At 41.7% G+C, this 23,611-nt stretch overlaps 1 protein-coding gene across 2 annotated transcripts; it reads left to right on the top strand.

Moving 5' to 3' along the window:
- Positions 1-4,217: 4,217 nt before the first annotated feature.
- On the top strand, positions 4,218-23,005 carry LOC100555767 (1,25-dihydroxyvitamin D(3) 24-hydroxylase, mitochondrial). 2 transcript variants are annotated; one of them, XM_062978945.1, is made up of 12 exons: positions 4,218-4,722; positions 8,394-8,584; positions 9,534-9,627; positions 10,811-10,907; positions 11,653-11,744; positions 12,708-12,819; positions 13,543-13,688; positions 15,430-15,596; positions 16,217-16,295; positions 17,786-17,977; positions 19,178-19,289; positions 20,597-23,005. In XM_062978945.1, the coding sequence occupies exons 1-11, from the start codon at positions 4,417-4,419 to the stop codon at positions 19,286-19,288; spliced, it is 1,587 nt and encodes a 528-aa protein (XP_062835015.1). In that variant the 5' UTR covers positions 4,218-4,416; the 3' UTR covers position 19,289; positions 20,597-23,005. The 2 variants fall into 2 exon arrangements, with proteins under 2 accessions (XP_062835015.1, XP_062835016.1); XM_062978946.1 differs by having other exon boundaries at positions 4,218-4,726; positions 8,398-8,584.
- Positions 23,006-23,611: the final 606 nt, after the last annotated feature.

Raw genomic sequence — 23,611 nt, 5'->3', positions numbered from 1 at the left:
CTATAATCCAAGAGCCCCTTGAACTCCATTAATGATAGAATTGGACAAATTCGGCTTTTGATGGGAGGATTCACTGTTTGTTTCCAAAAAGGAAGAGAAGGACAGGCAGAGAGATCTTCAGCCTTCTCTGCCAAAAGGAGTTTCTAATACCATCAGAAATATGTGTTTTTTGATGGTCTTTGGCGACCCCTCTGACACCCCCTCACGACCCCACCAGGAGTCACAACCCCCAGGTTGAGAAATGCTGACCTAGGGATTCCTGGAAGAGTATACTCTTGGGTTAAAAAAACCCATGGTTTTTCCACATTCATGAGGGCCCTAATCCCGCTAACTCTATACCCATAACACATACCACTGGTGGTGCAGTGAATTAAACCACTGAGCTGCTGAATTTGCTGACTGAAAGGTCAGCTGTTCAAATCTGGGGAGCGGGGTGAGCTCCTGCTGTTAGTCCCAGCTTCTGTCAACCTGGCAGTTCAAAAACATGCAAATGTGAGTAGATCAATAGGTACCACTCCGACGGGAAGGTAACATCGTTCCATTCAGTCATGCCGGCCATATGACCTTGGAGATGTCTGCGGACAACGCCGGGTCTTCAGCTTAGAAATGGAGATGAGCACCAACGCCCAGAGTCGGACACGACTAAATGTCAGGGGGAAACCTTTACCTTTACCCTAGGTTGGCAGAAGCTGGAGCTAACAGCAGGAGCTCACCCTTCTCCCCGGATACGAACCGCCAACCTTTTGGTCAGCAACTCAGCAGTTTAACCTACTGCACCATCGGGGGCTCCTATGCTGAAACTACTTGCATATATAACAAGCACAACACCTAACAAGGTGGGGAAGGGGGAAAATGGATAACTTTCTACTAATTTTTACTATTCATCTGTGCCTCTAATTCATACTAATTATCAAAACCCACAAACAATAAACTTCAATAAGTCAATCAGGTGTTGCTATTGTCTCAAAAGGTTTTGTTGATGATTTTTTATTTATTCAGAGTAAGTAAAGTGTCAATTTAAGCTAGATTACTGTCTCTCAGTCACCAGCCCTCTTTAATTTACTTTTTAAACCTTCTAGTTAGTACACATGCACTTCAGGCAGAGCTGTCACGATTACCCAACTGTAATGATGCTTCTAATCACAAGTTTTCATCTGCACGCACTACAAGCTTATCCTGTTGTTTTCATTGCTGCTGGGTTGTTGTTGTTTTTTACTAGTTGCTGATTTTGGTACATTTTGGGGTATTTTATTTACAACATTGTGGTGTGGTCTGTACAGGAGGAGGCATACAGGGGTGACAACATGAGATACCACACTGGGTGACCCTGGGTCATAACTTCTCGCAATGGCCAAACTGTCTGGGGATTATGCTGAGCATTGTGGCCTGGAAATACATTTTTCAAGATTGGGGGAATAGAGGGGTCGTTTCAAGGATTTCACCTAGATCAGTGGTTCTCAACCTGTGGGTCCCCAGATGTTTTGGCCTTCAGCTCCCAGAAATCCCAACAGCTGGTAAATTGGCTGTAATTTCTGGGAGTTGTAGACCAAAACACCTGACCTTGATGGAGAAGGCTGAGTTGCAGTGGCCCTCCAGGGAACAAAAGAATGCGATGACACTTTTTTCTTTTCAAAGCAAACAAACAACAGCATCCAACCTTCCTGGTACCTGGTTACTGCGAGTTTTCTAGGCTGTATGGCCATGTTCCAGAAGCATTCTCTCCTGACGTTTCACCCACATCTATGGCAGGCATCCTTAGAGGTTGCAAGGTATATTAGAAACTAAGCAAGGGATGTATCTATATCTGTGGATGGTCCAGGTTGGGAAAAAGAACTGTTGTCATATACCTCACAACCTCTGAGGATGTCTGCCATAGATATGGGCAAAATGTCAGGAGAGAATGCTTCTGGAACATGGCCATACAGCCCGGAAAACACAACCCAGAACTCTTGTCTGCTGGAGGCAAGTGTGAATGTTGCAATTAATCACGTTAACATTGAAAAGTCTTGCAGCTTGAAGGCCTGGCTGATTCCTGCCTGCGGGAATCCTTTGTTAGGAGGTGTTGGCTGGTCCTGATTGTTTCATGTCTGGAATTTCCCCGTTTTCAGAATATTGTTCTTTATTTTCTATCCTGATTTTAGAGTTGTTATTTTTTTAAATACTGGTGGCCAGATTTTGTTCATTTTCATTGTTTCCTTCTTTCTGTTGAAATTGTCCCCATGCTTGTGGATTTGAATGGCTTCTCTGTGCAGTCTGACATGGTGGCGTGGTCCAGCATTTCTGTGTCCAGGTTGGTTCATCAGGTGCTCTGCTATGGCTGAGTTCTCTGGTTGAGTTAATCTGCTGGTACCATTCATTCCCGAAACTCCATTGTTCTCCTTACCAGTCGTGTCAACTGCACTAGCGAGTGGGTTGAACTCATACATAAGTCTCAATGGACCGCGCCCCCTCCTGGTCCTGACCTGCCATTGCAGCTGTATCGCAATGCCTCAGTGGCTTCTAGCATTACAGTAAATGCATGCTGCTCCTGTCTATCTGGGTTTTCCTATTTTCAATGGAGCATCGGGAACCACAACATTCTCAGACCCAAAAAGGGGTGTGAGGGTGCAGAGCGAAAGCTAGAAAAGGAAAGGCAGCGATATTTGCCTCCCACCCCCGACACCAAAATCTGTGAAGACTCAAGCCCCATTATACTCAATATAAAATGGCAAGAAGTCTAACATGCGTCAACGTGAACCTGAGGACCTGTAAAATAGTAGGAAGCTGCAGCAGGAGATGCACTGCCTACACATCGGCTCCGTAGAAAGCATGCTTGCTGCTATCTACCTGGGTGTCTGGCAGTGGCAACCCACTCATCGGGTTGCTGTGAGTTTTCTGGGCTGTGTGGCTATGTTCCAGAAACATTCCCTCCTGACGTTTCGCCCACATCTATGGTAGGCAGCCTCAGAGATTGTGAGGTCTGTTGGAAACTAGGCAAGTGATGTTGTGGAATAGTGTCCAGGATGGGAGAAAGAATTCTTGTCTGTTGGAAACATGTGTGAATGTTGCAATTGGCCAACTTGATTAGCATTGAAAAGCCTTGCAGCTTCAAAGCCTGACTGATGTCTACCTTTGTTGGGAGGTGTTAGCTGGCCCTGATTGTTTAATGTATGGAATTCCCCTGTTTTCTAAGTGATGTTCTTTATTTACTGCCCTGATTTTAGAGTTTTTAAAAAAAATTCTAGTAGCCAGATTTTGTTCATTTTCATGGTTTCCTCCTTTCTGTTGAAATTAATAGAATTATAGAATCGTAGAGTTGGAAGAGACATAGGCAACCCCCTGCAAGAAGCAGGAAAATCTCATTCAAAGCACACACACCCCCCCCCCCCCCCCCCGACAGATAGCCATCCAGCCTCTGCTTAAAAGCCTCCAAAGAAGGAGCCTCCACCCAGGGCCATAGCCAGAAAAAAAAATCTGGTTTTTTTTTAAATTTTCGGGGGGGGGGGTTGAACCCTTTAAGCCCCCCCCCCTCCCCCGGCTACATGCCTGTCAATATCTGCTTGAGATAGTGCCTGGAGGAACTTTTAATTTTTTGCGTCTCACAGACTTAGCATGGGGATTTGGTTAATCAGTTAAAATTCATGAGTAAACCAGGTATTTTTTTAACCTGAAAAATTTCGGAGGGGGGGGGGTTGAACCCCCAAAACCTCCCCCTGGCTCCAGGCCTGCAGACTCCACCACACTCCGGGGCAGAGTTCATTGTCCACCTGCTTGTGGATTTCCATGGCTTCTCTATGTAGTCAGACATGGTGGTTGTGAGAGTGGTCCAGCATTTCTGTGTCCTCAAATAACATGCTGTGTCCAGGTTGGTTCCTCAAGTGCTCTGCTATGGGTGGCTTCTCTGGTTGAGGTTTGTTGTATGTTTTCCGGGCTGTATGGCCATGTTCTAGAAGTATGACGTTTCGCCCACATCTATGGCAGGCAGGCATCCTCAGAGGTTGTGAGGTATAACTCTGGTTGAGTTAGTCTGCACTGCAGTGCCTTTCATGTTCCTCGATTCGTGTTGTGGGCGCTCCGGGGAAATCCTGCTAAGCGCGGCTTCCCCGGAGGCCACCGCACCCCGCCCTAGGCCACCCTGCCCTGCCCTCCCCGCCCTCCTCTCCCCTCCCCTCCCCTCCCCTCCCATCTAATTGGCCCCCGAGGAAAGTCCAGCGCGGTCGTCCTCTCCCTATATATACCTCCTTCCCGGCCGTCGATGGGAGCTGGAGCTGAAGCTGAGCAAGGTGGCTCCTTCGCTCCTCTCCTCTGCAGCATCGCAGCCGGCGGCACTTCCCTTCCCCTCTTGCCTTGTAACCTAAGCTAAGCCTAGCCTTCGTTCCTCCTTAGCAGAAAGATAAGGAGAAATCTGAGAGAGACAGAGCGAGGATCCCCATTGCCATGAGCTGCTCCTGGAAGCGTGTGCCTTTCCTGGGCTGCCTCCGTCCCGCCCGCCTCCCGCCCCGCCAGCGGCAGCAGCAGCAGCTCCTTCCCTCCTCCTCCTCGTCGTCCTCGGCCTGCGCCCTGGAGCCCAAGGCGGCCCCGCTGCCGGGCCCGGTCTGCCCTCGGCCTCCCTGCGCCCCCTCGGCGCCCCCTCCGCCGCCCCACGCCTTGGCCGCCCTGCCCGGACCCACCAAGTGGCCGCTCATGGGCAGCCTCCTCGACATCCTCTGGAAAGGCGGGCTCAAGAGGCAGCACGAAACCCTGGTAAGTCGCCACCGGAGACAGCCCTTTGGGGCGCAGCTCAAGAGACCCCCCTGGAGCCAGCGTTCTGGGAGATGCGATCCAAAACAGAGCGCCCCGCTTTCTTTCCCCAGCCCTCCAAAGCGGTATTTACCCAGTGCAGGATAGAGAAGTCATGCTGCCCCTGTATTCTGCCTTGGTCAGGCCACACCTGGAATCACACTGTGTCCAATTCTGGGCACCACAATTTAAAGGAGATGTTGACTCAAATCTGGGATGTGTCCAGGGGAGGGCGACTAAAAGGATCAAGGGTCTGGAGAACAAGCCCTATGAGGAGCGGCTTAAAAGAGCTGAGCATGAAGGGCTAGAAAGCAGGGTCATCAGGTTTGCAGAGGACACCAAAATCGGAGGGATAGCTAATACTCCGAGCCCCTGGTGGTGGCACAGTGTGTTAAAGCACTGAGCTGCTGAACTTGCAGACCGAAAGGTCCCAGGTTCGAATTCCGGGAGCAGAATGAGCACCTGCTGTTAGCCCCAGCTCCTGCCAACCTAGCAGTTCAAAAACATGCAAATGTGAGTAGATCAATAGGTACCGCTCCAGCGGGAAGATAACGGCGCTCCATGCAGTCATGCTGGCCACATGACCTTGGAGGTATCTACGGACAACGCCGGCTCTTCACCTTAGAAATGGAGATGAGCACCAACCCCCAGAGTCAGTCACGACTGGACTTAACGTCAGGGGAAAACATTTACCTTTACTTAGCTAATACTCCAGAAGACAGGAGCAGAATTCAAAATGATCTTAACCGATTAGAGCAGGCATTGGCAAACTTGGGCCCTGCAGGTGTTTTGGCCTTCAACTCCCACAATTCCTGGCCTCAGGCCATTTTCTTGCCCCCCTCAGCTACGTAAGCAGCTGAAAAGGAAGGGACCTGGAATTGTGGGAGTTGAAGCCTAAAACACCTGCAGGGCCCAAGTTTGCCCATACCAGAATTAGAGAGATGGACCAAAATTAACAAAATGAAGTTCAACAGGGACAAATGCAAGATACTCCACGTAGGCAGAAAAAATGAAATGCAAAGATACAGAATGGGGGGGGGGGGGTGCCTGGTTCAGCAGCAGTACGTGTGAAAAAGGTCTTGGAGTCCTTGTGGACAACAAATTAAACATGAGCCTACAATGTAATGCAGCGGCAAAAAAGCCAATGGGATTTTGGCCTGCATAAATAGGAGCCTCATGTCTAGATCCAGGGAAGTCATGCTATCCCTGTACTCTGCCTTGATCAGACCACACCTGGAATACTGTCTCCAATTCTGGGCACCACAATTGAAGGGAGACGTTGACTCTAAACAGGAATGTGTCTAGAGGAGGGCAACTAAAAGGATCAAGGGTCTGGAGAACAAGCCCTATGAGGAGCGGCTTAAAGATCTATGCATGTTTAGCCTGCAGAAGAGAAGGCTGAGAGGAGACATGATGAGGGCCATGTGTAAATATGTGAGGGGAAGTCATAGGGAGGAGGGAGCAAGCTTGTTTTCTGCTTCCCTGGAGGCTAGGACATGGAAGAATGGCTTCAAACTACAGGGAAAAAGATTCCACCTGACTATTAGGAAGAACTTCCTAACTGTGAGAGCTGTTCAGCAGTGGAACTCTCTGTCCAATACTGTGGTGAAGGCTCCTCCTTTAGAGGCTTTTAAACAGAGATGGATGGCCATCTGTTGGGGTGCTTTTAATGTGATTTTCCTGCTTCTTGGCAGGGGGTTGGACTGGATGGACCACAAAGTCTCATCCAACTCTATGATGCTACATGGGTGCCTATACCAAGCATGGGCAATCTTCAGCTCTTCAGGTGTTTTGGACTTCAACTCCCACAATTCTTAACAGCCAATAGGCTGTTAGGAATTGTGGAAGTTGAAGTTCAAAACACCCGGAGGGCTGAATTTTGCCCATGGCTGGGCTAAACCTTTCCCCAAAAGGAAAGGAAAGAAATATCCAGATTTACATCCAAGGCTGGTGACATCCAGGCATTTTAGGTGCATCTCTACCTTAGAATTATTGCAGTTTGAGCTTATTTTAACTGTCATGGTTCATGCTTTGCAGAGCTGGGGACCCTTCCACACATCCATATAACCCAGAATATCAAGACAGAAAATCCCACAATATCTGCTTTGAACTGGATTATCTGAGTCTACACTGCTATATAATCCAGTTCAAAGCAGATAATGTGGGATTTTCTTCAGCTGTGTGGCAGAGTCCTCGGATTGGTGAGGGACCAAGGCTCTTTAGCAGAGAAGGCAAAGGACTTTGTTTTTCTGAGGGAGTTGCAATTTTACAATCTGAAGAGGTTTTATGCACTTGCAAAATCTCTTCAGATCTTTGTTTACTTATGGAAAGAAAATAAGTGAGAGTATATCTATACTGCCCTATATCTCAGAATCTGATCCCAGATTTATCTGATTATCCCAGATTATCTAGCAGTGGAGACTCATATAATCTAATTCAAAGCAGATAATCTGGGATCAGATCCTGTGATATAGAGCAGTGTGGTTCCAGAGTCAGATAAACTGGCTACCATTCAGAATATGGAGGGTAAGAATACATCTCCATCCTGGCATTTGTAGTCTTGATGAGGTCCCAGCACACTTGAGGAAAGAATATTCAAGACCTTGTAAAACTGCAGCGTCCATGATTCCATTGCATTGAGCCCCAGCAGTTAAGGTGGGATCAAGCTACACTAATTGTACAGAGTCAATGCATCCTAAGTGATCCAAACATCTTGAGTATTTTGGACAATGCTGTTGAAGCAACTGGAGGTCACTCACAGGTTCCATCCCTTGGTCCATTTCAAAGCCCTGGGAAACCTCCTTGGGGGGCTTCCCCATAGGGATCCACAGCGTGAATCAGGATAAATCATTCCACTTCATATTTGTAAATTTGACTTCAAAATTTGAGGTAGGTGGGATCATAATGTCTTGAGGAACCTCAAAGCTTGTAGTCTAGTCTAAACTTCTAGCATTGTAGGGCGTTCTTCACTACAGCAGCCCTGAAAGGTAGCCATGCATCCACCCAGCTGCAAAACCTCTGTCAAGAGAAAGACTTTTCATCCTCTGCTTCCAAGACATTCTCTTTAATGGCACATTCAATCTAAAAAAAATCCACCCTCTTGAGTTTTTTATATCTAGAGTTCTGTGATTCCATTTAGTTCCTACTTTGCAAGAGATTTAGATATTCAGAATGGTGCTTCCTGGACTATTTGCAGTCCCTGGGCAATTGGGTACTGGTTCCTACTAAGTTTTCTGAAAAGAAAAGAAAAATGTAGTCAATGGGCATAAATATGGTGTTAGACTGGCATACTGGAGAAAAAAAATAGCGGTCTCCCACATGAGACAGCCTGAGAAATACTAGACTAGATAACTTTTGGTCCCTTTTCACATTACAATTAGATGATTCTGTAACTATCAATTGCATTTTATGTTGTTTGCTTGGGATCATTTCCAGACATCAGAGGGGATGCTGAATTGCAGGTGTATATAGACTGTGTGGTATTTTAACATCCCTTAACACTGAATGAGAAGCAGGCAAGCAAATCTGTCTGAACAGGCAAAGCAACTCTGATTGTGACCAAAGGCAAAACTCTGGCAATACAGGACCATAGGTGTTCTTCCTTAACCTCCCTTTTCTTCTCTCTTCTGCTGCAGGCAGATTACCATCGCAAGTTTGGCAAGATCTTCCGCATGAAGCTCGGTGCTTTCGACTCAGTACACATTGGTGCACCTTGCTTGCTTGAGGCTCTCTACAGGAAAGAGAGTGCCTACCCACAGCGGCTAGAGATCAAGCCCTGGAAAGCTTACCGGGACTACCGTAAAGAGGGCTACGGACTCCTTATCTTGTGAGTAAAGAGAGGTGCAAGGGCATAGTAGGTGATGGGGCTTTTGGACATTGAAAGGAAGGCTAAACCATTACTTCTTTATGTTAATATTCTACGGCACCCCCAAACCATCTCTGCCTAGACCGACCTGCTATCTCACTATAGGCTTAGTAAAGTTATTTCTGGACTATAGCTCTCAGAATCCATCCCATTGGCTGGGGATTCTGGGACCTGTAGTCCACAATATAACTTTTTCAGGTGGTGCTAAGATTGAATATCCTACACTTGTAAAGCCAATTGGAGGAGCAACTTCACTCAGACTAAATTAAATGTGCCATTTGTGCCATATATGAATGTTGTTAAGCCAAGGTTTCTCTGGAAGAGAAATCATACACTGCTTCTGATCAAGAGAGAGGTATTACATTCACACTCTAAACAAAAACATTTTAAAGCAGCAAATCATTTAAAACATTTTAGGGATACAATGCTGAGTATCTTTGTCACCAAACTTTATTATGGTGGGAGTCTAAAGGTTTTCCTCATTAAATTAATTAATAGGGATTTATGAATACCGTAAGACTACAGCAAGAACAGTGGCACTATGGAGTAGATGTTTGATTCTTTTTGTCTGTACCATTTTCTGGATTTTAATTTAACTACACACGGTGATGCTAGGAAGGTGCCTGTTGTGTTTTTTGCATCATCAAACCTACTTTAAAACTTTCTAATCATCTTTGGTATATTTTAGCATTTTTAGTAAACTGCAAAAACCAGTCTCTAGTGTAAGAACACTCAGTATTTCCTGAGATTTTAAAATCCTGATGTCCTTTCCCTCATCCTGTGTAAATTTAAACTGGAAAAAATTTCAAAATTTGCATTTTTTCTGGAACAGATATACAGTATATCTATTTACAATTGTTTAATGCTGTAAAGGTTCTCCTTTAACCCTTTCCACTTTTATTTCACATAGGGAAGGAAAAGACTGGCAGAGAGTAAGAAGTGCATTTCAGAAGAAATTAATGAAGCCCACAGAAATTGTCAAGCTTGATTCCAAAATTAACGAGGTACTATATAAGAACTTATGGTTAAAGTTGTCTAAATCGTGGTGTAGTGGTTGAGCCTTGGACCAGAGTTGGAATCCCAGCTCAGCCATGAACCCCAGGGCAACCTTAGGCAAACCACAATTTCTCAGCCTCTGTTGAAGGCAATGGCAAACCTCTTTGGAACAAATCTTGCCAAGAAAACCCCTTGATAAGTTCAACTTGGGTTACCATACGTCATGAATGACTAAAAGGCACACAACAACAACAGCGAAAATTTAAAATACCACAAAATTTGATAGTAGTCTGAGAGATACAAGTAGATTACAGACCACTTCAAAGAGTTATGAATTGAGCAATGATTCCTGTTGAATGGCAACATTCAGAAAACCTAGACAGCATAATGGATGGTGAGGAAATCAAGAGGTTGCAGTCTAAGAACTTCTGGCTGGTTGCATAATTTCCTACTCTGTGTTCAGGGCTCCTTGTAACTGAAAGATCAGGGCCTAAGAGAAAACGATCATTCTACAATTTTCCATTTTGTTTGATTTTTATTAAAAGGGACTGACATTGATGGGAATCCTATTGGTTAATTCAAGCTAAAGTAGTCTCATTGAATCAATTGCTGAATAGTGAGTTGTTTTATAGGTAACTCCAATTAATTCAAGGGCCCTATGCTAGTTAGAGCTAACAATAAGATGTTGGCTATTGTGTGTGTGTGAGGAGGTATTGACTTGCAGTGTCTTAACTGAAATTACCTCTTTCTCTGCTGTTCAGACCAGAAGACGTATAGGTGCCAAAGGCAGCTTTTTGCACAGTGACATCTCATTTCTTCCTAAATGTATCATAGATGGAGCTAGTGAGTTAGCTAGGAAAGGGAAAATCAGAATGATATGAGAATTTTTGGCGGGCAGCAAAACCTTATTTCTCATGCATTTGTATAATCTCATTCTATAGGCATGTAAGTTAACAGCCAAAAATCATGTTGTTGTAGCAGATAGCTACATACTCTGTGGTGACATTAAAGAACCTGCAGGAGTACTATCATTTGTGCTGTCCTTTCCTGAGTTTACAGTGCTTTATTTTGAGATGGAAAACTTTACACTGTGTTATAGAACATATAACAATATATCTATCCATATCTATTTATGTGAACAGTGCGCATTTAATCTTTTTTACTAATATTTGTAATCAATCCCTTTTGCAGGTCCTAGTAGATTTCATGCAACAAATTGACATCCTTTGTAATGAGAATGGACAAATAGAAGATTTGTATTCTGAACTGAACAAATGGTCATTTGAAAGTAAGTTCTGCTCATAAGTCATAACCTGGCGTGATTGGGTCTTTGCTTCCCATTGCAAGCAGAGCTTCTTAAGGCAACATGGCTGGTGGATACAATCCTGCCTCATCTTCATGTGTTTGAATTTCTCCTGGGGTACGTCACACCACAAAGAGGCAGGAAGTGAGCAAATCCAAGGGGTTCACCATGCTTTGGAATTATGTATGAGGCAAACTATTAGGCAGGCCTGTCCTGCCAATAGACAAAGCGAAGCAACTCTCATGCAGCAGACACTGGGAGAGGACAGCCCTGTAACCATTTTTCCTGGGTTCTTTTATCTTTCCCTCTTACTAGATGTCAAAGCTGTGTGTCACATGCCTTCTCTTGTTCTCAGAGGCAGTGTGGAGCACTGTCCAATTCCCAGCAATTAAGCAAAAATTCACTTCTGTAATTAGAATGGGGGATGCACTATTTTGTCCTTTGCCTTAGGTAGAAAATGTCTTAGGCCAGTACTGCCATTGTGCCAAGTGTGATTTACCTTTTAGCTTGCCAAGAAAAAGCAACCTCTGTCATATACATGTTGCTGGCTTTACTCTTATTATCACTTATCACTCCTGGTCCTCATTTGCATCTCCTCCCTTGGTAAGATGTAAGGATATACATTTCTTGGAACAAGGACTGAAGGAAGGGTGATGAGATTTTTTTTAAACTGTTGTTATGAAGTGTCATGTACCCTGAAGGCACCAGAATAGTTCTCTTTTTATTATAGGTATTTGCCTGGTGCTGTATGGGAAAAGATTTGGACTCCTGCAACAAGATGTTGGAGATGAAGGCTTAAATTTCATCAAGGCAGTGAAAACGGTATGAATGAATATTTCATTCTGTGATCATGCTCGCCATTTGATCTTGTAGAACAAGATAAGAAGTTGTAATATCTTGAACCAGGCCAGTGGTATTCCTATGTTTTTCCTGTACTGATTGAAGGAGCTCTAAAGGGCTTCAAGGTGGGAGACTTTCTCAATCCTACTAATGATTTTGCCTAACAATTAAGTGATCTGACATCGAGCTATTTAGAAACAATGATCTGGATAATGGGCACAATCCCTTGGTTTGTGTATATATTGTATGGCACAAAAGTACCTTTCATGGGAATGCTGTAAGCACATGTCCATTGGATAGAACTGAGTGTTATAAACACATGTCCATTGGTCAACTCAAGCATAATTATTAGGCATTATCTGGATAAGTGTACAATCCTTGCATCCACCATCCTGGTTGGACTGTGGTTATATAAAACCACAGTATGCTGGAAGGGAAGTGACTTACTTTACTTTCAGTCCTAACATATCATAGCATTGTGTTGGAGGATGTAAAGGTGGTTGATTCCTCCTAGCAAATTCCTAGAGAGTTAAATAACAGTTATAGATGTTCCTTACTGTTATGGGGGCCTTACTGTATTGCGTTCTACTGATTATGTGTTTAGGTAGAATAGCTTTCTTCCCGTCTCTCATTTTAACAGAAGAAGCTCCAGCTTCCTTCTGCATTCTGCACATGTATTCACTGTTGAGATTGACTCATAAGCTTTTTGGGAATAGTGACTATGACTTGATCCTGACCTACTGAGCTATGTGTTTGTAGCTATTCTTTTCTGTTGATTTGTTATATTGTTTTATTATCCATGCTGAGATCTGTGGATAAAATGGAATATAAATATTTTAATAGGCAAATTAAAAAGGTATTCTGTTGCAGTGAAAATATTTGATTCCTTCTGTGCATCTTGTATGATTTTAATAATGCTGTTTATTTGTTCAATATCTATTACAGATGATGAGTACTTTTGGGAAAATGATGGTCACTCCTGTTGAGCTCCATAAAAGTCTGAATACTAAAGTCTGGCAGGCTCATACAAAGGCATGGGACAATATCTTTAAGACAGGTAACTGGACACATCTGATGTGGTAACTATCTCCAAAGCAACATGAGATGTTGTGCTTTCATTTGGCAATTGCACAGAATAGCTTTTCTTTGGCCTCACACCCATCCTGTGTGGTAGGCTAAAAGATACTGACTTGCCCAAATGACCAACCTTCAACAGGATTTCAACCTGGCCTTTCTAGATCTAACATTTATCCCTTAGGCCTACTTTTCACAATTAAAATAGCAAATCAATTTCTAGACTGTTGAACTTAAAACTGGACTGTGTTGGTATATTTGAATCTTTCATACAGAGAAAAACAACAACAGTCTTGTACATAAAAAGTAGCAAATCAGAAGGAAGTTAAGTTTGGTCCATTCTCTCTGACATATTGTTTTCTATGACCTGATTACTTTATTTATGGAAGTATATACAATTCGGAAGGACTTAAGTACCTTTAATGAACCAGATTCTGTCTGATCTTGGAATCTAAGCAAAGCCAGCCTTTTTTAGTATCTGGATGGTAGATTGCCAACAAATATCAGGTGCTTTAGGCTATATTTCAAAAGAAGGAGCTGGCAAAACCACTTCTGGTTATTATTGGCCTAAGAAAACCCTATGAAATTCATGATGTTGTCATAATTTAAATTGAAGGCACAAGGGCAAACACACACTTATACAACCAAGAGATATAGGTTTTGGAGATTTTTGATTGCTTATCACTTTCTTCTTTTTCTTCCTTAGTCAAAAGTTCAATTGACAGCAGATTGAAGAAGCACTCAGCCAACCCCTCTGAAGATTTCCTCTGTGACATTTACTTTGGGAGTCAGCTTTCCAAAAAGGAGCTGTATGCTGCTATCACTGAGCTCCAGATAGCTGGCGTTGAAACGGTAAATACGAAGTCCTTTCAATCCTTTGTATTCAGAGAGAGTATTTCTCTGGCCAACAACAATCCAGCCACAATTTTTGTCTTTCTCTTTGTATTGATTCCAAATCTGTTTTATTGATCATTGCCAATTAAAATGGGTTAGCAGATTCCAACCTTTCTACAAAACTGCTTTGCACATTACATTTGGAATATGATATATATCCTTTCTTCTCTATATATATCACTTTGTATTTGGGTGACAAGAGAGACATTGGCGCTCAAAATGTTTTTAAGCACATTAAGGACATGTCCTTATTCTTTTCCAAACTGGTGGAATTGATTAGAATTATTATGCAAAACATCTAGCGAGCCAAAGGTTACCCCAAACCAGATTCATTTGGAATGTAGTTCTGCTTCTCATTACTTAGAAGAATCCCAATCATTTTTTCCCGGTCATTGGCAGCTTCCTTCAAACAATGCAGGCAAAGGGTAGGAAATTCATATGAATGCTGATACTCCCCCCCTGCCACACACACACACATTTCCACCCGCCAAAAGCATCCAGAGGCTGCTGGCATTAGGGTACATCTATACTGTAAAATGAATGTAGTTTGACTGCATGTGGCACAATACTATTGAATCCTGGGATTTATAGTTTGGTGAGACACTAGCACTATCTAGCAGAGAAAGCTTTGTAAAGTGATGGCTCCCATGATTCCATAGCATTGAACCATGACAGTTAAAATAGTGTCAAACTGTATTCATTGTATAGTGTAGACACACCCTAAGTATTGGTTGAGTGTTCTATGGGAAAATGCTACAGTATTGCTACAGTCTATCCAGCAGTGACAGCCGATATGGTATAGTGGTTTGAGTGTTGGATCGTGACTCTGGGGACCAAGGTTTGAATCTCCACTCATCCATGGAAACCATCAAGGTAACCTTGGGCAAGTCATACTCTCTCAGCCTCAGAAGAAGGCAAAGGCAAACCTTTGAACAAATTCTGTAAAGAAAACCCCATTTTAGTTTCTACTGAGGCCCCTTCTACACTGCCATATAAAATCCAGATCATCTGCTTTGAACTGGATTATATGGCAGTGTAGAAGGGGCCTTAGTCATAAGTCAACAACAAACTCAGTAATGAGACAATTCTACCTTTGGCAGTGCAGAGATCCACCACAATATTTCCTGTCACCAAGAAGAACCCCAAAACTATATCCAAAATGTAGATATTTTGATCCAGAATTACAAAGCCAATTTAAAGAGTTCCCATTTGGAGATAGATGATTTTATATAAAATGGGTGGGTCTTATTTCAGACCAAACCACTCCTGAATACTTTGCATTACAATAGGAATATGATGCTGGGAAAGCCCATTCCCTTCCCACATTCCATTCTCTGGGGATGAAAGTTTCCATTACCTGAAGCCAACTTGCACAAGTTGCCTTCCAACACATCTGGAGGACCCCGGCTTGAAGACAGCTGTCTTTCCACATCTGTTGGGTCTCCTGTTGGCACATTTGTAAAATAACAACTGTTGATCCCAGTGCTGAAACTTTGTTGCTTCCAAGCATCTTCTGTTCTTTTGTGATTCATCATGCATTCCTAGGCTAAGGCGAAACTTTGTTTCATAATCTATCACAGGCAGCTATGAATATATAACACAGACTATTTTCCTTTTTTGAAATACTTTGGCTCCTTTGTCAGGATAATATACTGAGTGAGCCCAGAGTGACTTCAATAATTTCCTGCTACTGTTCTAGACTGCCAACAGTTTGCTTTGGGCCCTTTACAACATCTCATGCAATCCGGACGTCCAGGCAAAACTGTTTGAAGAAATACAGAGTGTCGTCTCAGATGATGAGGATCCAAATGCCGAACATCTAAAGAAAATGCCCTACTTAAAGGCATGCCTGAAAGAATCTATGAGGTAAGACTGCATCACATGTTGGAACATAAGTAGTTTGTAATAGGCTATAAATTGTTTTCAATGGACTTTGATTGTTCAAAGGAAGAACAAAATAAATGTAAGATGTTTCAGGCCATCTTTGTTATGGCCAGATCCTAGTTTGAAGGGAAAGGCTTGATCATTCTCCTGCTGCTGAGAACAGAAAAGCTTGGAATGGTCCTTTTAAATATATATAGTCATGTTTTCACCCAGACCCAGTAGTTATTTACATTTTTCCCAAAGAAATACCTTTCTGTCTCTGAAAAGTACAATCAGCACTTGACATTTCCTTGATTAATTTTTTGTGAATGTCATTATTCATAGATTTTATTAATGTGTTATCTCTGGGAATCTTTAGGTCCTCCAGCACATCTCTAGTGATTCCTAGAAAAATACTACTATAATCATTTGTAGGTCCTCCAGTGTGATGATGTGGTCAACTTCAAGCAAAGTTGACCACAACTGAAGCCACACCCTCATAACTATAAAAATAGCTTAAATTTACTGTTACATTATGAAAAGAGTAAAATTATGCTATGGTCATACTATAATATTTTGCACAAGTAGTAAAAATACTTTGGCTTTGTCCTGTTTTGATATAGGTTAACACCATCTGTGCCATTTACTACTCGGACACTTGACAAGGAAACTGTTCTTGGAAACTATGCTCTTCCTAAAGGGGTGAGTGTATTATTCACCACAGAAATAAATTATAGATTGTACTTCCTCACTGGAAGATCAAAAATTCTAAGGAAGAAAAATGTGGGTCCACACGTTCTGTGCGGCTGGGCTGTCATTCCATTGTTCCATGATTTGGTTGACTTTAAGCAGACCTATCATGAGAATGCAGGTATCCAGAATTCCTACTGTGCAACTGTTTCCAAAAATTCAAATCTCTGAACAGAACATCTCAGTCCAACTTCTCATGGCAATACCATGGGAGTGTTCTCTGAGGTGGGCTCTCAGCAAAATGCTATCAGCTTCACATTTGAAGCAAGTATAATATCTGTAGTATATGAGCACCACCAGCTGCTACTAGCAAGCAAGCACAACTACAACATGTGTGCCCATGAACACACTGTATGTGAAATACTGAGGAGCCTATCGAGAGGAAAATATGATTTGAAGTTAATGAAATTCCTCTTTGGGAGATATCCAAAAGGCTGCCAGACTTATTGCACTGTTTAATATAAGCAAAATACTGATTTCCCAGATTCAGAAGTGAGTGTCCTGAGGTTTTGTTTGCTTCTTTGGATTTTTTGGCTTTACAGTGTGGGCCAATTTGATTTAATTTCTAAAAGGAAAGGTGCCTTAGCTATATCTGGTCAGGAAAATATCCATTTTTGGCTTTGCTGCCCTTTTTCATGGCTTGACTCCTGCCCTTTTAATACTATCAGGCAGAAATTCAACCACTGCAGCTTTCCCCTATAAGGGAATGTAGTGAAGAGTAAAGTATTACCAGCTAAATTTATGGTTGCTGTGCTATTGTTAAAGACACAAGTTCATTACAAGAGATTAGATTACTGTAGACTAGTTCAGATCAGATCAGATTGGAATTTATGAAGTTCTATCACTATTTTTTTATTGTGTGGAACTAGTTGATGGGAGGAAGTGATGTTGCATATAAATATAGGTACTGATTTTGACAGTGTGCTTTCACATGACAAAAATGTGAATACTGGCATTGAAATTGGGCACAGACTAAAGTTTGTTGTTGCACCTGAAAATCAAATTAAACCCCATTTGACGTACATTGCATCTTGTTTATTAGAAAGCTTTCTTGGCCCTTAAAAACATTTGTAAGAAAGAAAATATTCTGTCTTTTCCTTTTCCCAAATGATTCCTGAAAGCAATTTTACTGGCAAGATGAAGCCTGCACCTGCTTTCCCCATTCCCCCCTCCCTTCCTCTGAAATAAAACCCAACTCAAAACTTGTTTGGGGAATCTCTGAAAAATGGAATTCTTCTTGGCTCTTACTCATTGCTCTATTTTCTCGCCTGTGAAGCATGACAGCCTTTGATGCAACATCGCAGTTCCTTCAGAAAAAACAGCTTTTCCTTGATCTGAATCCCTTTCTTCCATTAAGCAAAGTACAACCTGCCATTCCTTCTTTATAAATTGCACCCAGTTGACCTCTCTCTCCTCCCTGTGCAATTTTTTAATGTTTATAGACAGTGTTGATGATCAACAGCCATGCTCTGGGATGCAATGAAGAATACTTCAGCAACTGGACTCAATTTAAGCCAGAGCGTTGGCTCCAAAAGACCATCAATCCCTTTGCTCATGTTCCATTTGGCATCGGGAAGAGGATGTGTGTTGGACGCCGCTTGGCAGAGCTACAGCTTCAATTAGCTCTTTGTTGGGTAAGATTGCAGGGACAATTCCTTGGGTTTTTTGTTCATTAAATTATCATAATCCTTGATTGGGGGGGGGGGGGAGAGAAACAGATTCCCTATGTGTGTATGTCTCCAATTTGCCTTTTGATTTCAGACAACCCCATAAGTTTCATAGAGTTCTCTTAGGCAAGGAATATTCCAAGGCATTGCATTTCTCTGAAATGTGATCTGATATTCAAGTATTTAATTAGGTCTGACCTTGCTGAGTTTTTAAAATCAGACTCAATCTACTATCCTCAGGGTATCCAAACCCTTATTTTTATTGATTTTAAAATGCCACTGAGCTATTTTTTGTGTGGCCAGCTAGGTCTGAAGTTTTGTTTGCTTAGCCTGAGTCAGTTTGGTATAAAAAAAATAATCATCATCACAGGCTGGGTTTCCATTTGAGGGAATACAAAATAAGATGTTCTCTCCGACATGACTGGGGAAAGTTGACCATATCATGAATAAGCAAATCTGCAAAAGTAAAAAAAAAATTGTGGAGAAATGACTGTGTATCACTTGAAACTGGTATTTTGCTTCCGGTTTACATTAATCAGAGTTCTGACATTTTGTCTGAATCCAATAAACTGTTGTTAATTTTAATTCTTGTTTCCAGAAGCAAGCCAGTTTCAATCCATGGTTTATAAAACTGCCTTGGTTCAACTAATAATTAGAATTAACCACAGATTATGGAGATGGCACAAAATTGTGGGAAGGTCTTTTATTATTTGAAGAAAGATGATTTTCATCCTGCTGTGCTTTTACTTGATTGAACTCTCCAGACATTTTTAAGTGAACATTAGGAAGAACTTTGTGACCGTATGAGCTGTTCAGCAATGAAACTCTCTGCCTCAGAGTGAGGTGGAAGCTCCTTCCTTGGACGCTTTTAAACAAAGGCTGAACGGCCATCTGTCAGGGTACTTTGATTGTGCTTTTCCTGCATGGCAGGGAGTTGGACTAGATGGCCCATGTGGTATCTTCCAACTTCCAATGATTCTATTATTCTAAGTAGCCAGGTTCACCCTTGGCCCTGAATCTGATTTTGACACCCAATCCACTGATTCCAAAGATTATCCTAAACCATGGTTATGAGTTGAGGCAGTTGAAATGAACTCCTTCTCAGGGAGCCTTATTATGGCAAAATTGTGAGATCCTGTTTTTTAATTCTTCATGTTTGCTTTACAGCTTGTGCGGAAGTATCAGATAGTAGCAACAGATGATAAACCAGTAGAAACGCTGCACTTAGGAATCCTTATCCCCAACAGAGAACTTCCCATCGCATTCAGAAAACGTTAAGGTAAAGAGAAGCAAGCTTGTGTGATTGCATTGGCCCCAGAAATGGCAATCTAACTCAGTGGTTTGCAACCTGTAGATGTCCAGATATTCTTGCACTAAGGTTTCCAGTTTACTGCTGGCGGGATATAAAGACCCATCAGCTTACTTATGTAGAAGGTCCAGGAGAGTGGAGGCAGCTGGCAGCTTGGTGTGCTTCTGTACTGTAGAATGAATGAGTTTAGCATCACATTACCAACTTCAATGCTATGAAACTATGATAGTTTTACAAAGGTCTTTCCCCTTGCCTGCCAAAGTATGCTGTTGCCTCACCAAACTTCAGAGTCGTGGCAGCAGGACAAGGGATCTCTCCAACAATTCCCTTGCTAATCAGCAGCCAGTTAGTTGAGATGGAGTCAGGCCTTTGGGAAAAGCACTTCACAAAAGGATACTAAATGAATACTATCAGAAACACTAAATAAATTAATATTACCCACAAATCAGATTAGAGCTGAATTTGTGTTTGGGCTTTGAACAATGTAAAGATATGGTGTACCTTACCAAGCTATCAAGAGCACTTAGCTGTGGGAAAAGCTGTTAATTTGGGTTTCAAGTAAAGTAGATTTGTGTGGGCTACTATCATGGTACTTTTTAGGTTGACTGAGTGTTTGAAGGTTGCACATTTTTGGTGTGGTACCTTATGAGGTGAGTGAAATAGATGACTTGGATGGACCATTTTGATGCCAGTATCTTTGAAATTTACAGAAAAGTTGTAATTTCAGCCCCTGTTCATTTAAAAGATTACAATTCCTATGTATATTTAAATGGTGGCAGCCAATCTGAGTCTTACAGTCTTCAGGGGAAGGCTTTCTATTGTATTTTAATCTTTGTTCCATGTATTTTAATACGTGTATTTTATAGAAATATCTTTCAATATATAATTATATATTGAATAATTTTTAAAATAATTTTTTATCATGATGATATATTTTAACTGTGCTGTCTCCCACCTCAAGCTGTGAGGAGAAGTGGGTAGTAAATAATAATAATAATAATAATAATAATAATAATAATAATAATACCATCATAAGTCACCAAGAGAATTTCAGACTTTATCATAGCCTTCTGCATTAGTGTAATGCCAGTGGTGAGGAATGGGAAGCTCTCTCATACACACACATACAAAGAAACACACATGCATATTTTTGCGTCACCTTTCTGTCAGAAACAAGGTCTTTTAAAATATTTTAATCAATAAATCTATTGCATACATAGTCACTGGAATGTTTTCAGAACTGTAGAATGAATAAATGCTCTCTTTTCCCATTCCAGATACTTCGGAAGAAAACAGAAGACTGCTGACTGCTGCTTTTTCTGCAGACAATATTCTTGATGTCTGGAATCCTAACTATCAATGACCAGGCAGCATGTGTGCTGATGCCAAGGAGAGAACAATGGCCATCCAAAGCTAGCTTTGACCTTGCTTAAGGGGCAAATCCATCAAACTGTGGTTAGCACACTCTAAAAGCTATAATGAAAGCAAAAACAGACCCTGCCTTTATTATAGAGGCCAGGGGTGGAAGGGTGACAGAGCTAAACAGGGACTGGCAGAGGGCAATGGATCTTTTCATGCAGCTTTGGCAAAAATCCATTGCTGCTCACCTGCCAATATGTGAAATCAACACCCATCCTGTTAATGTTTCTGGGATCTGCTGGGCAGGAATGGGTGAGACTTGCAAGTTCAGCATTACAATGCAGGGCACGGCTGCAAGAGAAAAGGAAATTGCTTCAATTCTTCCCAAATTCTGAAGTTTCCAAGAAGCATTTCATGCACCTGCAAGGCTAGTTTGTGATGAGGGGGAAAAAAATCATGGATCCAAGAAACATTCCAAGAGGGTACCAAATTTATGTTTCAACAAGGGGAAAAGAAACAGCAAGAAATGTGATGGGTATATTTATAGCTGCAATAACAATTTTATGACTTTATGATGTTCAAAATACAATAGGTTGTCTTAACTACCTTGATGTTGCAAACATAAGTGTGGATGATCCCATCTTATCTCGTTGATATTTCCCCCCAGCTGTGTGTGTGTGCAGGCTGTCATTGCAGTAGATTGTATCAAGGAATAAGAGATCTGCTTGGAAAAGTTGTATTTTGCTGTACAACCCTAGAATTCTCTAGTCAGCATAGCCAATAGTTGGGGAATCCAGTGCCATCACCAAAAAGTAACTTTTCCAAACTTCGGATCTCCTCATGCTTCGAGTGGTATTTCTTAGCTCTTTCTGTCTGTGTAATGCTCTGGACAAGTAAGTGGACAGAAATCTAGTGTTCTGCACAGCCTTATGGAATGGTTCTGTGTTTTAAATGCCCAAACCAGCTTGGGTGTTTGTGTGGATTGTTCAGAAAGAATTTATAATACAACACCATCAAGTTTACTCGCTCAAATTAAGCCATGTATGTGTAGGAGCCTCATAAGGCTTGTGTTTTTGTTAGATGTGGCAATATCCCCACCCTTGAAAACAAAAAGAAAGAAATAGTGTTATAAAACACCCAAATAAATAGCAGCTGTTGGAGATGGGATGAAGGCATTTACTTCAGAAGGAAATCGAAATGTGTGCAAGCTTGTTTTCTAGATCTGTGTAGCAGATAAGATATTACAAAAAGCAAGCTGGGTGGCTAGGGGAGGAAAGCAGTCTGTTATTAAAATCATGAAGTTTGCACAACATCCTGAGATTGAACAGAGAAAAAAGAATACACAAACATTCAAATGTCTTTGTTATATAATCTGAATCTTTGCCTGCAATAAACTAGAAACAAAAGTGGAAAAGTTTTATCCTTTAGTTGTTCAAAAAGTAGGGGCACCGGGAATGTTCTCTAACACTTTCTGTTTATTTCCCCCCTGGATTTTAACATTTCAAAATTGCTGCATGTACTCTTTTGTGTATATTTATTTTGTGTCTGTGTTACCTGAATAGTCTGAGAGCTGTAGTCCAAAAAGTAGCCCTTTCCAAGATCTGAAAAAGGCAGCCCAAGCCTCACTTATGGAATTCACTGCATTAAGAAGTGGCAATAGTCTCAAGCTTTTAGTACTTTCAACAAGGATTGGAAGGGGGGAAAACGTTATTACAACTATGCAGTGATCAAGTTCAAAATGAGTTTACCTCTGAATAAACAGTTCGTGTGAGTCAAAAAGAGAGTGGGGGAGAATGTTTTAATGTCCAGTTTTTGCACAACTGGTTAGCCATTCTAAGAACAATAACTGGTATATTAAACAGGCTGTTGGTCTGATCCAGTTCTGCCCCCCTTATATTCATGCCTTCAGCTTGGTGGATTAAATTGTGGAGATCACACTTGAACATCAAGGTGTGATGAAGAAAAGGATTTAGGACCCCCATGTGTTGCTGACTTCAGCTGTAAGAGGGTCTGTCCAGTATGACCAATTGGATGAAATTATGGTAATTGAAGTCAAAAACATAAGTTTCCATTTCATGAGCTGAAATATGAGTAATATAGTTCACCAGTATTTTCTCCCATTCTTTTTTGTTTCTTTTGCAGTTTTGTATTCCTTTTTTGTACCTGTAAATAATAGTTTTAAATATTTAATATATTTAGAGAACTGTTAACATTTTATGATCCTCTGTGTAGGACTGCATATTTTTAAAAGAAACATGTTTGAGTTTTAAATTGTTGATAATGAAATGCACCAATGAGAATTTTGTAATAAAAAGCAATTTCTAGTATTATGGCTCAAACTGTTTATTCAATACATTTCTATCCAATATCTTCTTTTAAATTAGCCTATTTCTTTAAAAAGATATTCTTAGGGCCCTTTCACACATCCTTATATCCCAGAATATCAAGGCAATGTTTAGCCTGCAGAAGAGAAGGCTGAGAGGAGACATGATAGCCATGTATATGTGAAGGGAAGTCATAGGGAGGAGGGAGCAAGCTTGTTTTCTGCTGCCCTGCAGACTAGGACACGGAACAATGGCTTCAAGCTACAGGAAAGGAGATTCCACCTGAACATTAGGAAGAACTTCCTCATTGTGAGAGCTGTTCAGAGAGGAACTCTCTGCCTCAGAGTGTGGTGGAGGCTCATTCTTTGGAGGCTTTTAAACAGGCTGAATGGACATTTGTCAGGGGTGCTTTGCAATTTTCCTGCTTCTTGGCAGGGAATTGGGCTGAATAGCCCATGAGATCTCTTCCAACTCTATGATTCTAGTATTAAACAAAAGGTAAACAGCCAGCTTGGGAATAGCAAGTGGGAAAGGGGGAAAGGGAAGAGGAGGAGAATCCTGCTCCCTGATGTCAGTTTACTGCCAGCATGCCAGCACAGAAAGAGCCCA

The sequence above is a fragment of the Anolis carolinensis genome, chromosome 4 (assembly GCF_035594765.1).
Source record: "Anolis carolinensis isolate JA03-04 chromosome 4, rAnoCar3.1.pri, whole genome shotgun sequence".
Taxonomy (NCBI): Eukaryota; Metazoa; Chordata; class Lepidosauria; order Squamata; family Dactyloidae; genus Anolis; species Anolis carolinensis.
The sequence above is the reverse complement of the archived record's forward strand: the minus strand, read 5'-3'. Positions and strand labels throughout refer to the sequence as shown.